At 41.3% G+C, this 12,037-nt stretch overlaps 1 protein-coding gene across 2 annotated transcripts in view; it reads left to right on the plus strand.

Annotated features, from left to right (window-relative positions):
* The window catches only part of EPHA3 (EPH receptor A3), a 351,028-nt gene that overhangs the window by 284,521 nt on the left and 54,470 nt on the right, over window positions 1–12,037 (plus strand). For both annotated transcript variants that reach the window (XM_083171936.1, XM_083171937.1), the window contains exons 8-9: window positions 3,623–3,725; window positions 8,155–8,222. In XM_083171936.1, coding sequence (XP_083028062.1) covers window positions 3,623–3,725; window positions 8,155–8,222 — 171 coding nt within the window. The remainder of the gene's footprint in view (window positions 1–3,622; window positions 3,726–8,154; window positions 8,223–12,037) is intronic.

A 12,037-nucleotide genomic window follows, 5' to 3' on the forward strand; every position in this document is an offset into this window, starting at 1 on the left:
AGCAACACATAGGAATGGTTCATTGGAGCATTTGTTGAATTGTTGGTGCGGGTTTTTTAATATATTAACACCATGTGCAAAATGTAGTTTAGATCGCTGTTATTATGTTAAATCATAACTTATTCCTATGTTTTGTTTTACAGACATTTATAAAATAAATAGAACTCAATAGAACCATATACTACTAGAATATGAGATTTTTAATCTATTTACATTGGTTAGGTGCATATCTTCTTAAACTCAGTCCTCAGGAACTCAAACAGTTCGTGTTTTCCAGGTCACCTCACATATTACAAGAGAAATATTTAGCACCACCTCTGGATCTTTCAAATATGTCAGTGAGTAATGAATGAGTAGACCTGAGTCCTGAGGACTGAGTTGGAGAACCACCGTTTTAATACATGCTTAAGGCTAGGTAAAAATTAGGCCAGTGCTGGATAAACTGGTCCTTGAGATCTACTAACAGTGAACATTTCCCAAACCACCAACTGGTGCACAGGTGTGGTCATTACTAACCGTCACATTTTCAAAAATGTGCTACATTAATTCGTAACTAACACATTCTGTGCATCGACAGGTGGTCTGGGAAAAAAGAACTGTTGGTAGATCTCGAGGACTGGTTTGGCCATCCCTTTAGGCATTAGGCGATATACTGGACAACCTTATTCTGATTGATTCGGACCAATGGTGTTTCTGCACAGTGGGCAGGGGGGGGCACCGGGCAGTGCCATTAACATATGGGAATGCCCAGCGTTTCATGGGCGTTCCCATGAAAATGCTGAGGGCATGACGCGGGTGCCGACCATCGAATGATTTCTCCCCGCCTGCGAATGGATGAATATGTAAATGGCGTGCGGGGGGGGGGGGGGGTTACGAGTGCATGGGGGGGTGGGGCGGCGGGCTGCGTCTGATGGGCTCAATCAGGGCCATTGAACATATCAATATTTTTCTCAAAATTAAGAATTATTGAAGCACTAGGGAATATAAGTGACTTGGGTTAGTCTGATGACAAAATCTCAACAATGTGTACTAACAGGTGGCGTTATAAGATAGTACGACAATTATGTATTTATAATACTAGCAGATATATTAGAATTGTATCTATTTAAGCCTTTTGCTGTGCGCTATGGATTTAGTAGATTGCACAGCAGGAATTCCTATTGTTAGTCTGTTATAGTTATAGTCAGAATATTTGGTTAAATAGTTTTAAATGACTGCAATGAAAGATAAAATGTGAAAATGATAATGATGAAAATGTGATATTTCATTGATTAAGATATACAACAAAACCTATTGTAGTGCAGTTTAAAGGCCTGAAGTATTCATCATTTGTTAACAATCCGAGTTCTTCTTTCCTTACACAAGTGTTGAAAAGTTCCAGCTGTAAAGGGGTGTAAAAGTATGTTCTAACACAAACTCCTGTAAACATACATTATAAGTGAAATACAATATGCCACCCACAGTCACATTGTTAGAACAATCCTGTGTTGGTCTCCTGCCCTAATTTACACATGTGTTTTTACATGTGAATTATAGTCGTTTATACGCTTGTTCGTTCACATGGCTAAATAGGTAATTACTGTAAATAAACGTTTAGCGCAAACTCTTTCTTTTAACAAGGATGACTGTATTTAACTATATTTGTGAACTGTAACACAAGGGCAGGGTAAAGGCTTGGCATGACTACCTAGAACAAAAATAATGTTTAAAAATAAAATGGGTTGCAAATAAACTACTTTTAGGGGGTTTTGGTTTAGATTTTACACTGTTTTTTCTTTGAGTCCAGTTGCCAATAGCCAGATCTGGTTTAGTATTTATTGGAAAAATGTGACCAGATTTTTATGATATAAAGAGACATCAACACTGTATTATTATATTTTTTGTAGTACCTCATTAACCCAACCAACTATTACTTCATTCAACATCGGCACTGTTTCATATAGAGTGCTGTGATTTGCAGCCAGTCCGCCTTCTTTACTGTGGGAAGGGACTATTGTAATTCATCCCAGAAACCTCTGTTTTCAGGAAATCAAATGTGTCCCTTAGCCAATGCTGCTTGTAATGAAATTGTTGCTTTCTCAATGAAGTTGTCAACTGCCATCCTTATTCAACTGTATGTGACTGTGAAATTATTATTATTATAATTTTATTTATAAGGCGCCACAAGTGTTTCGCAGCGCCGTACAAAGGAACAGTACAGGGAGACAAAACAGTATTACATTGAATAAATAACTAAATTAGAGTACAAATAAAGAGCGCCACAGTTCAATACACATTACAGCTTAAATATAAGTAGTGAGGACTCAATCAACATACAACTAGAGGCCAAAATGAAATGATGTTTAGTTACCTCCAGAGTCATTCAAAATTCTATACGAGTGATTAATATTATTACACTTTATGTATAGGGAACTACAAGTGGTGTCCAGTGATGTACAGAGGGCAAAACAGTAAGACAGCACACAGCACAGGGTAAAACAGTACAAAGAACAAAACAATACAGTAGACAAGTAACTTATAGTGCTACAACTCTCAACACATCCACTGAAGCAAGGGGAGCAGTGGATGCACAGTATTCACCCTGTACTTATTGCTGTGGGCAGACAACCGGTATAGATCACCTGAAGAAACCAAAACAACGAAAGAGTATAGTTTGGGTGCAGAGAGTCCAAATAGACATTTAGAGTGCAGCTGGTGTGTAAGAGAAGTAGGTAATAAAATCAGGAAGGAGGAGAGCCCTGCTCATGGGATGCGGTCGTTAGGTCGGCATAAGAAAGGTCGACACTCCTTAGGTCAACAGGCACTGAAGGTCGACAGGGTCCGTAGGCTGAAAGGGTCGAAGGTTCCGACAGGGTGCTTAGAGTTTTACAGTATATGTCAAACCTGCTTTATCGTGGTTTCCATGATTTTTATTTTTGATTGTTTTGCATCCCAGTGGAATACTGAAAAAGTTGTGTCAGCTCCTTCCCTACTGTCAATCATGTGTGATACATCTATTGTGCAGAGTGTATTCCACACCCATATTTTTACATCTGGACTGTACATCTGTTGGATCGTTTAGGTTAATATACTGTAATCCTTTTATTAGAGCTTTGTGTTGTGATTTGCTAATACACTTGTATCCTCTGCCGGTTAATTACGATGTTTTCTTTTGTACAAAAATCACTCCTATAATATTTAGCCCTCCTGGGGATAAACTACAGACAAATAGTCCTGTGTGATAAATCCAAAAACATTCTACTGTGTTGATGCAGTATATCTACAGTATGTATTAAACATTATCCAACATAGATCAGGGTTCACGTGAAAGGTAGTGGTACATGTACCGGCCCCCGGTCTATGTACGGTACAGCATTAGGATGAGGAAAGGGCAAAATATCTCACCTTGTTTTTCCACAACAGCTGGAGGGCCACAGATGGCCCCAGCCTGGTGTAAAGCCATGGACAACAGATTGCTGTGTGGGATTTTATTTTGAAGGAATGTTTTAGTTTAAGACTGTTGCAGCCTGTAATACCGGTAACAGGATTGTGATGCTTTTTTGTCTTCCTTTGTGCTGAAGAGTCAGTCATGCGTAACTTCTGATGAACTAACACTTTTCTTTTATTCCGTTTACTGTTCCAGCTTTCTCCATTTCCAGTGAGAATAGCCAAGTCGTAATGATTGGCATTTCAGCTGCAATCGTAATTATACTTCTCACAGTGGTGGTTTATATTCTGATTGGAAGGTTAGTCTTTGTTTCTTCTTAACACAGTTTGTATAAGCGCAAATAAGTGGATGTTGGCCACACCTGCATCGCTCTCTCCGATTCGCATTTCTGTGGTGAATAGAAAGAGATGAGTGATTGCTTAAATTGCTTCAATTGCTTTGTAACGATGAAATTAACCAAGACAAACACCGTCAGTTTATATATATTAGAGCGCAGTTTCAGGGCTGCTGATGGCTCTGTAGGGCTCAGGTACAAAGAAGGGGTGTGGCTATCTCAGGGAGGTGTGGCCATGAACCCTCTTTTCTATCATGGCAAAAATGCCATGCAGGAGCGGGGGATTACATGAACAGAAGGGGAGATATGGAAGGGGGACATATAAAGTGGGGAAGGAGAGGGAATCTAACACACAGTAGTGTGTGCTGGGGTGGGTAAAAGGTCTGCTGCTGCTGCAGTCTCCTCTCTTTCCCTACCCACAGTGCTGATGCCAATGTTCATGATGGGGGAGACGACGACACATTGCAACCACACATCATCAAGAACTGACTTGCCCTCATTGACTTAGGAGTACATTTATTAAGCTACAGCTTATAGGCAGTTGGGACTGATGGATTTAAAACAGTAACTGTGATACATGGTAAAGCAGCCTGATTTAGAATAAAGTACAGTTGCCTTTTTAAATACATCAGTCAAAACCATTGATGTGTGTCTTTGATAAACCTCGGCTCAGTAAATCTGCCCCTTGGGGTTTAATTGCTTGATTACAATACACCAGTGGGGGCTCCAGAGGTGGGGCTGGAGCATAGTTCAAAATTCAAAAAGTGGAGCCACACCAACTGCCACCCCATGGCTGCCAGACATCGGTGGCTAGGACTCACTGGCAATTGGTGGGCTCTCCTATTTGAATTTTGGACTGTGCTGCAGCCTCACCTCTGCACTGCAATACATGTTGCTCTTTAATCAGCTTTAACATTATTGTTTGGATAAAAAAATGTAACCAATCTGATCACATTATTCATATTTTGCCATCTTCTTTCGGAGGCATTGTATTTATTGCCATCTCCAAACTTTTTAAGTCTTCAGCAGATAAGTAATAGCTTGCATACATGGGGGCAGATGTATTAAGCCTTAACAAGAGATAAATGCAAGGGTGATAAAGAAAGATAAACGTCCAGCCAATCAGCTCCTTACTGACTTTTTAGCAGTTTAGCAGTTAGCAGGTGATTTGCTGGACGTTTATCTCTCTTTATGACCCTTGCATTTATCTGTTTATTATTTATTTGTTAAGGCTTAATACATCTGCAACATTATTTTAAATACTTTTTATTTGTTTAAATACAATTAAAATCGACTATTATGTCAGAGAATTTACATTGTTATAGGAAACGTATAAATTTCATACTGGAAGCTCCTATGTCCCTCTCTCCATATCCAGATACAGATCATTTTGCTTTCACTTTCTGTTAAGGAGTAATTTGATCTATCAAGTGGCCTCTAGTGGTCACTGGCAGTACTTCACCTCAGAACCAAGGAGTATGAATCTTTTTATAGATAGATAGTGTTATGTACTGTACACCATTATTTATTTTTTTATTTACAGTTTCATATATAGCGCAGCATATTCCGTTGCGCTTTACACCATGGCATATTAAACCAATCATTACATATATAAACATATGTTTGCATGAAATGATGTAGTTACATACATTTAATAACAAAATTGAAGGGGAATGCAATTAGCCCCAAAAAAGTCTCATTCAGAATTCTGTTACTCCCTATAACTGAATTCCCCACATGGTACAGATTAACTAATTTATTTGTTAATTATTTGTAATGCAAAGCTGTTTACCATGTAGGCTCACTTGACAACTATACAAATCATCTGTTTTTATATTTATTTACTTTTACTCTTTTTACGTTTATATTATTTTTTTTGCGCTATGAAAGTAATATCACATGTATACGCCCAGCCACATAAGCAGCCTCCACTCAGAGTACAGACCCGTTGCTACGCTATGTGGAGGATATTTATCCACCAGACAACAAATTCAATAATACAAAAAGAAATGACTGTTGATTTGTTTTATTTCATACGTGATTGTAAAATTTTGTTCCTGTTAGCCTAATGTTCATGTGTTTTTTCTGTGCTTTTGTCAACCGATTGCTATTTTCTGTAGCTATATTTCACACCTTATTAAATAAGATTGCCTGGGATTTGACCTGTGTACGCCTGATTAAGTTTACTATCTCATGCACTGTGTTATTTCTATTAAAGCCAGGTGTAACATCTTAGGCACTTATGAGAACCCTGGGTTGTGCTCGCTGATTATGTGTAAACTATGCTATGCAAGTGTCTTTTCAAGCGCTGCAGGATTAGATTTCATAACCACATGGACCTGACGTTTCCCTTGTGTTTCTATTAAATTGTTCAAGATCTCATACTTCAAATTTGTCAAGCCCGGCGCACACGTGTTTTCCTGCAGATTAATGCAACATTTTACATTTTAAGGTCTTTTTTTTTTTTTGGTCTTTGATCTACTCCTTTTAGTTAGGGCAACCTGGATTGCTATTTTAGGTTTTGTATTGCTTGATATAAATTATCTGCTGTTGATTTCCTTTCTCTCAAGAGGCAATTATAGAGCATGAATGGGCTGTGCATCGCCCCTTATACATGGGAGGAATATATGACATCATATCTCATTACATTTCCAGCATCCTGGCTAGCAAATGGGGGAGAGCCATACACAAAGTCCGTTTTCACATGCACCTCAGTGGTAATAGGCAGCTTCAGCAAATGTATTCATTTACTTTATTCAGTCATTGTTGGTTTTGTTAAAGAAAAAAGAAATCAGATTTATACATATAAAGGGCCAGATGTATCAAGCTTTAGTAAGTGATAAATGGAGAGTGCTAAAAACCAGCCAATCAGCTCCTACCTGTGAGTTTTCAAACCCAGCCTGTAAAATGGCAGTTAGAAGCTGATTGGCTGGCTGTTTAACTGCCATGTTACAGGCTGGGTTTGAAAACTCACAGGTAGGAGCTGATTGGCTGGTTGTTTATCACTCTCCATTTTATCACTTTTTGAAGCTCAATACATCTGGCCCTTTATATGTATAAATGTATCTATTCATTTGACCCCCCCTCGTATGTATACTTCTTAAGGCCTTGCAGCAGGGCCCTCCTACCTCCAAGTCTGTCTGTTGTTACCCAGTTTGTTTTATCACTGTCTACTATTGTAAAGCGCAACGGAATCTGCTGCGCTATATAAGAAACTGTAAATAAAAAATAAATAAAGGCCAGTGATATCTTCAGGAAGATGGTGTCCACACATTGAAGGCAAAGTCGCTGGCCTTTCAGTGTAAATGAGCCATCTTCCTAAATATGACTGTGTGTATGCTCTAATCAGGCCCCCTTCTCTCGTGATGCAGCAGACCCTGGCATTTTGCCAGAGTCTATTGTGCATGTTCAGGCTCTGGGAAAATGGCACCAGCACCTTGTTCCATGGGGACATCTCTACAGTGCATCTACAAATCACCGGGAAAATGGCTGCAACCCCATTTTATCTGTGATTTCTGCATCCAGCGCCGGTCCGAGGGAGCAGTATGTATGATTTACATGTTCATCATACACACTGCACCCATTATAGATATGCCAGTAGAAAACAGGATGCATGCATTCTGCAACTTAGATACGTGTAGTGAAAATAAAACCTCTGACATACTCTAGTATGTGATTCTGAATAACTCTCTTGGACTGTAATGGACACAGCGGAATGTGGGAAAATGGCAGTATTTATACATTTCTTATCCCATAACTCCCAACATGGCCCATTCCAGGAGGGACAAATTGCTCTGCTCCTGGACATCCTTGCCAGTGGCAGTTGCAGAGGTGGGACTGCACCACTGTTGAAATTTAAATAGGGGAGCCACACCTGCCAATGACTCCCGGTCTGTGGTATTTGGGGTGGCAGTTGTTTGGGCTCCCCTGTCTGAATTTTGGACTGTGCTGCAGCCCTGCAACTACCACTGGCAAGGAAGTCCAGGAACAGAGGGGCAGATTTATTAAGCTTGGAGAAGAGATAAACTGGAGATAAAGCGGAGAAAAGGTAAAAGGAGATAAAGCACCAGCCAATCAGCTTTGTTTGAAAAAGACAGTTGGGAGTTGATTGGCTGGTACTTTATCTCCTTTTACCTTTTCTCCGCTTTATCTCCAGTTTATCTCTTCTCCAAGCTTAATAAATCTGTCCCAGAGCATCTTGTCCCTTCTTGAATTTGTCATGTTGGGAGGTATGTTATCCAGTTCTTACAGTAATTGGCCTATTTTCCACTTGATGACCTGAGGTCACCTGCATGCAGTGACTGTCCCTTAGCAATACATTTGCCATCTTATGACAGTGTAAACATGTTTTCCTACATGATTGAGGAAATGAATGTATGTGTTTATCTTGTAGGTTCTGTGGATACAATAAATCAGTGCACAGTCCCGATGAGAAAAGGCTTCACATTGGAAACGGACTCTGTAAGTAGTGAGATTTATAGGTTACAATGAACAATGTTTATGCAGGAACAATGCAGTCAGGCGTATACTCCAGAGGTTGCAAAACCTCATAGTACTACACAGAAGCATGTGCCGACAAGTGATGTCATATTAAACATATTACACTTACTGCAATACCATGTATTGAAATTGATTTATTTTGATTATTAAAAAGATAATTCTTATGCTTAGGCATAAAATAAATAATACATGATTGAAAAGTATAATTTTGCATATGTAGGGTAAAAATAGCGCAAGTCAGCCAATGAGCTACACAAAGTACCTCAGCGATGCCACTAGTTCCTAGTGAATTTAAGGGTTGCATTCCCATGAGTGGCTCCCTCTACTGTGTAGGAATAATGGCAGAGGTTAAAGTTGGGGGGAAACGAGGTGAAACTTAGTTCTACCACCTGCAATGGTGAGGTGGAACTAGTTCTACCTCCATCTTGGCCCTGTACAGTAATTATAACAGAAAAGCATTATAGTTTGCAGGGGGTGCCAAAAACACTACTGTTGGCCTTGGCTTTGCCTAATGAGTCGCGTCCGCGAGGGGGAATTGGAGTATGCAGCGAGACTCGTGGCTAAATACAGCGGGTTCGCTGCATTAGCCGCGCGTCTCGCTGTTTAGGGGAATTCCCCCAGAATGTTGAATAGGGTGAGCGGCTGGCAAGGGGGTTAAACAGCGAGGATTGCTGGTTTTCTGCGATCCTCGTTGTTTAACCCCCTTGCCGGCCGCATTGAATACTACCCTTTGTGTTTAAAACTTTTCAGTGCAGGGCACAAGTGTCACCTGGCAATTTCAGGCCATGCATGTGCAGAAGAGACCTGGACTGGCCAACAAAGCCACAAGTCTCTTCTTGTCGCTGTTAGCTAGTGTGGCTACTGGCCAGGTAGGGGAACATTGTTGAGCTGAACCATCACTTTGTTAAAATGTGCGGATAGACGATGCTTTATCATGCAATAAGCGGCAATAAAAGACATATTCTATTGCTGCAGAACATTAGACTTCTATGCCTGCAATGAAAGATTTATGTACCATGCTTTGTGTTCTGATCCATTTAGGAAGTTAGATTTACTAAACAACCTGAGCAAAGGTACAAATTGGCACCTACCGTAGCGTTACTTGTTACATCTCGATTACTGTATTGCAACGCAGACTCTTGCTTAACATGCACAACCCATAAAGTACGTCCTATATCTGTAATTGGCAAATGAATAACTTTTTATGTGTACTGGATCTTTGCGTATTTAATGTTGTTGCTGTTTTATTGGAGAACGGTGGCAGATTTCCGCCTGTTTGGTAGACATTTGGTGCCAATTCAGTGACTGAAATTGCTTTCAAATTATGCTGAACTAGCTGAAGATTTTGTGATGGCCGTAAACAGTCATAAAATGTGGATAAATTGTGTCTCCAGCGAAGGGGTAATTTACACAAGAGGCTGATACAGCTGGATGTGTAAAATGTCTTGCTAATTATTACTACAGTGAAGATAGAGAAGCCTTGATTACCAAATTATGTCATTCAATACTGGCCCAAGTGTTTTTCTTCTTCACCCCGCTTTCTGCTTTCTGCATTGATTATCTAATTTACAGCAGCAATGTCGCCTAATGAAATGGTCATGAATAATCAGAAGGAAAAAAAAGGATTTTATGCTGCTAATTTAACCAGCCCATTCCGGGAGATTCCTCTGGGAAAACTCGGATTAGTGTGGTCATTATTTGAATTTAAATCTTTTTACTGACAATTTTTGAAACAAAGGGCGGGATGTATTAATATATATTGTCGCCCCTCGCTGCCCAGCCGCTGCGATGCTACCGCATATGTACTAACATATGCGGCTAGCATCGGGGTGCGGTGACGGAGACCCCCGCGATACCTGTAATGTGGTGTGCGGAGGTCTCTGTCACATCCCGGCGGCTGTCAGTGTCCCCGGCGTCTCCTCCTCCCCCCTGCAGCCGGATGTCCTCCCGGCTGTGACACCTGCTGAGGGAGGAGGAGATCGATGGAGGACGGGAGGGGGGGTCGCACGGATGGCGGGCAGCGGGCGGCGATAGAAGCCCATAGGCTTCTATAGGGTATCGCCACCCAGAGGTGGCGATACCCTACCCGGCGGAGATGGGGCGAACGTGTAATGGTACATAGGAAAATGTGGTAAAACCCCCGTTTTACTGCATTTTCCCTTTAGTACATCCCGCCCAAAATGACTGGCATCAAGTTTTGCTGACTGATTGTTATTTAACAATTTAAGTTGTGGTTGGTGAGCTCAGGTGCAAAAATTTAATTTGGGCCTCCACCCCATCACAATCACAAGTTCACAATATGCAACACAGCAGTGGGTGACAGGGAGAGGCAGGGGGAGGCAGAGTGTGATAGGGAAAAACAGTGGGTGACAGGGGCAGCAATGAGCCCCTTAGTCCTCAGCCCAAGTGGACTGCAACTGCTGCACCAATGGTATTTACGCCTCTTACAATGTGCAGGGAGTATGAAATACCTGGGTAGGTAATGCACCACTTCTCTTCTGCTTCCTCCATCCTGGCTAGCTCATACAGTAGGTGTGGGATTTATAGCAAATGATTATTTTACCAGTGTGCATATCAATAGTATTTCCTCCCACAAACTCCTAGACATTAGACAGGCCCCAGTACTGGATATGGAGCCTGGTCATATATGGAGGTGTAGTTATGCCACACTCTGCATACAATTCCCAGTGAAACGCCAAATGAGAACAACTGCTCGGGTGTGGTATAGGGTTCCGACAGTCGGGATCCCGACAGTCATTAGCCTGACGTGGGGATCCCGACTGCCCGGACTCAGACAGTAAGTTGAGCGCAACAAAGCCCCTTGTGGGCTCGCTGCGCTCGCCATGCTGCGGGCACGGTGGCTCGCTACACTCGCCACCTATTCTATTCTCCCTCTATGGGGGTTGTGGACCCCCACGAGGGAAAATAGTGGGTGGCCGTCGGGCACCCATCTGTCAGCCTTTTGACAGTCGGGATCCCGACGTCGGTTAAATGACTGTCGGGATCCCGACTGTCGGGATCGCGTCCGGCACCCCAACTGATTTTTTACATTATGTTTTTTTTACTGATAATTTGCATGTCATAATTGGGTATAAAGGGCATATCATAATGGGGATCTTAATGGATGCCTTAATGTACATTAAAACCAAATTAAGATGAAGATCTGTTTTTCACTTAATTGTCAAAAACTATATATATTTATGTTATGGCGCTTAAAAGTTTATGAGAATAATGGATTGCTGCCACATCAAGAAGCTGCACAACGTATTTAATTCTGTGCTGTATTTCAAGGCAAATTAGGTCTGTGTTGTATACAGTGTCCAGAGCAGTGCTCAGTGTCACCCTGCGATGCCAGTATCATGCCTGAATGTGGGAAGCCATTATGTCTCGCTGACGGGGTGGGGCTGCAGTACCAGCAAAGTCCTGCTTGGAGTGCGGCACTACAGCACGTTCACCCCTACTTGCAGCCCTGGTTGGACACAAGACATTGATATTAATATAAAATTTATATTTTGTCAATAAACTTTATAAGCCTTTATCCTATTCAGTGTCACCTTGCCCTCTTTACTACCTTGTGTATATCTGCCAAAGTAAATGTGGTCATTGGGAGAAAATGTGTGAAACTTACAAAAAAAAGTACCCACACATAACTATTACCTGCACATTGCAGCAAACACTGCTTGGGATTTCCGTGCAAATCTTCAACCAGGAATTATGAAATAATAACAGCATATATTCACCCCAGTCCAGGTGAACGTAGTGGCACCTAAAACCAT

The sequence above is a fragment of the Crinia signifera genome, chromosome 2, assembly GCF_055691185.1.
Source record: "Crinia signifera chromosome 2, ASM5569118v1, whole genome shotgun sequence".
NCBI classification, from domain to species: domain Eukaryota; kingdom Metazoa; phylum Chordata; class Amphibia; order Anura; family Myobatrachidae; genus Crinia; species Crinia signifera.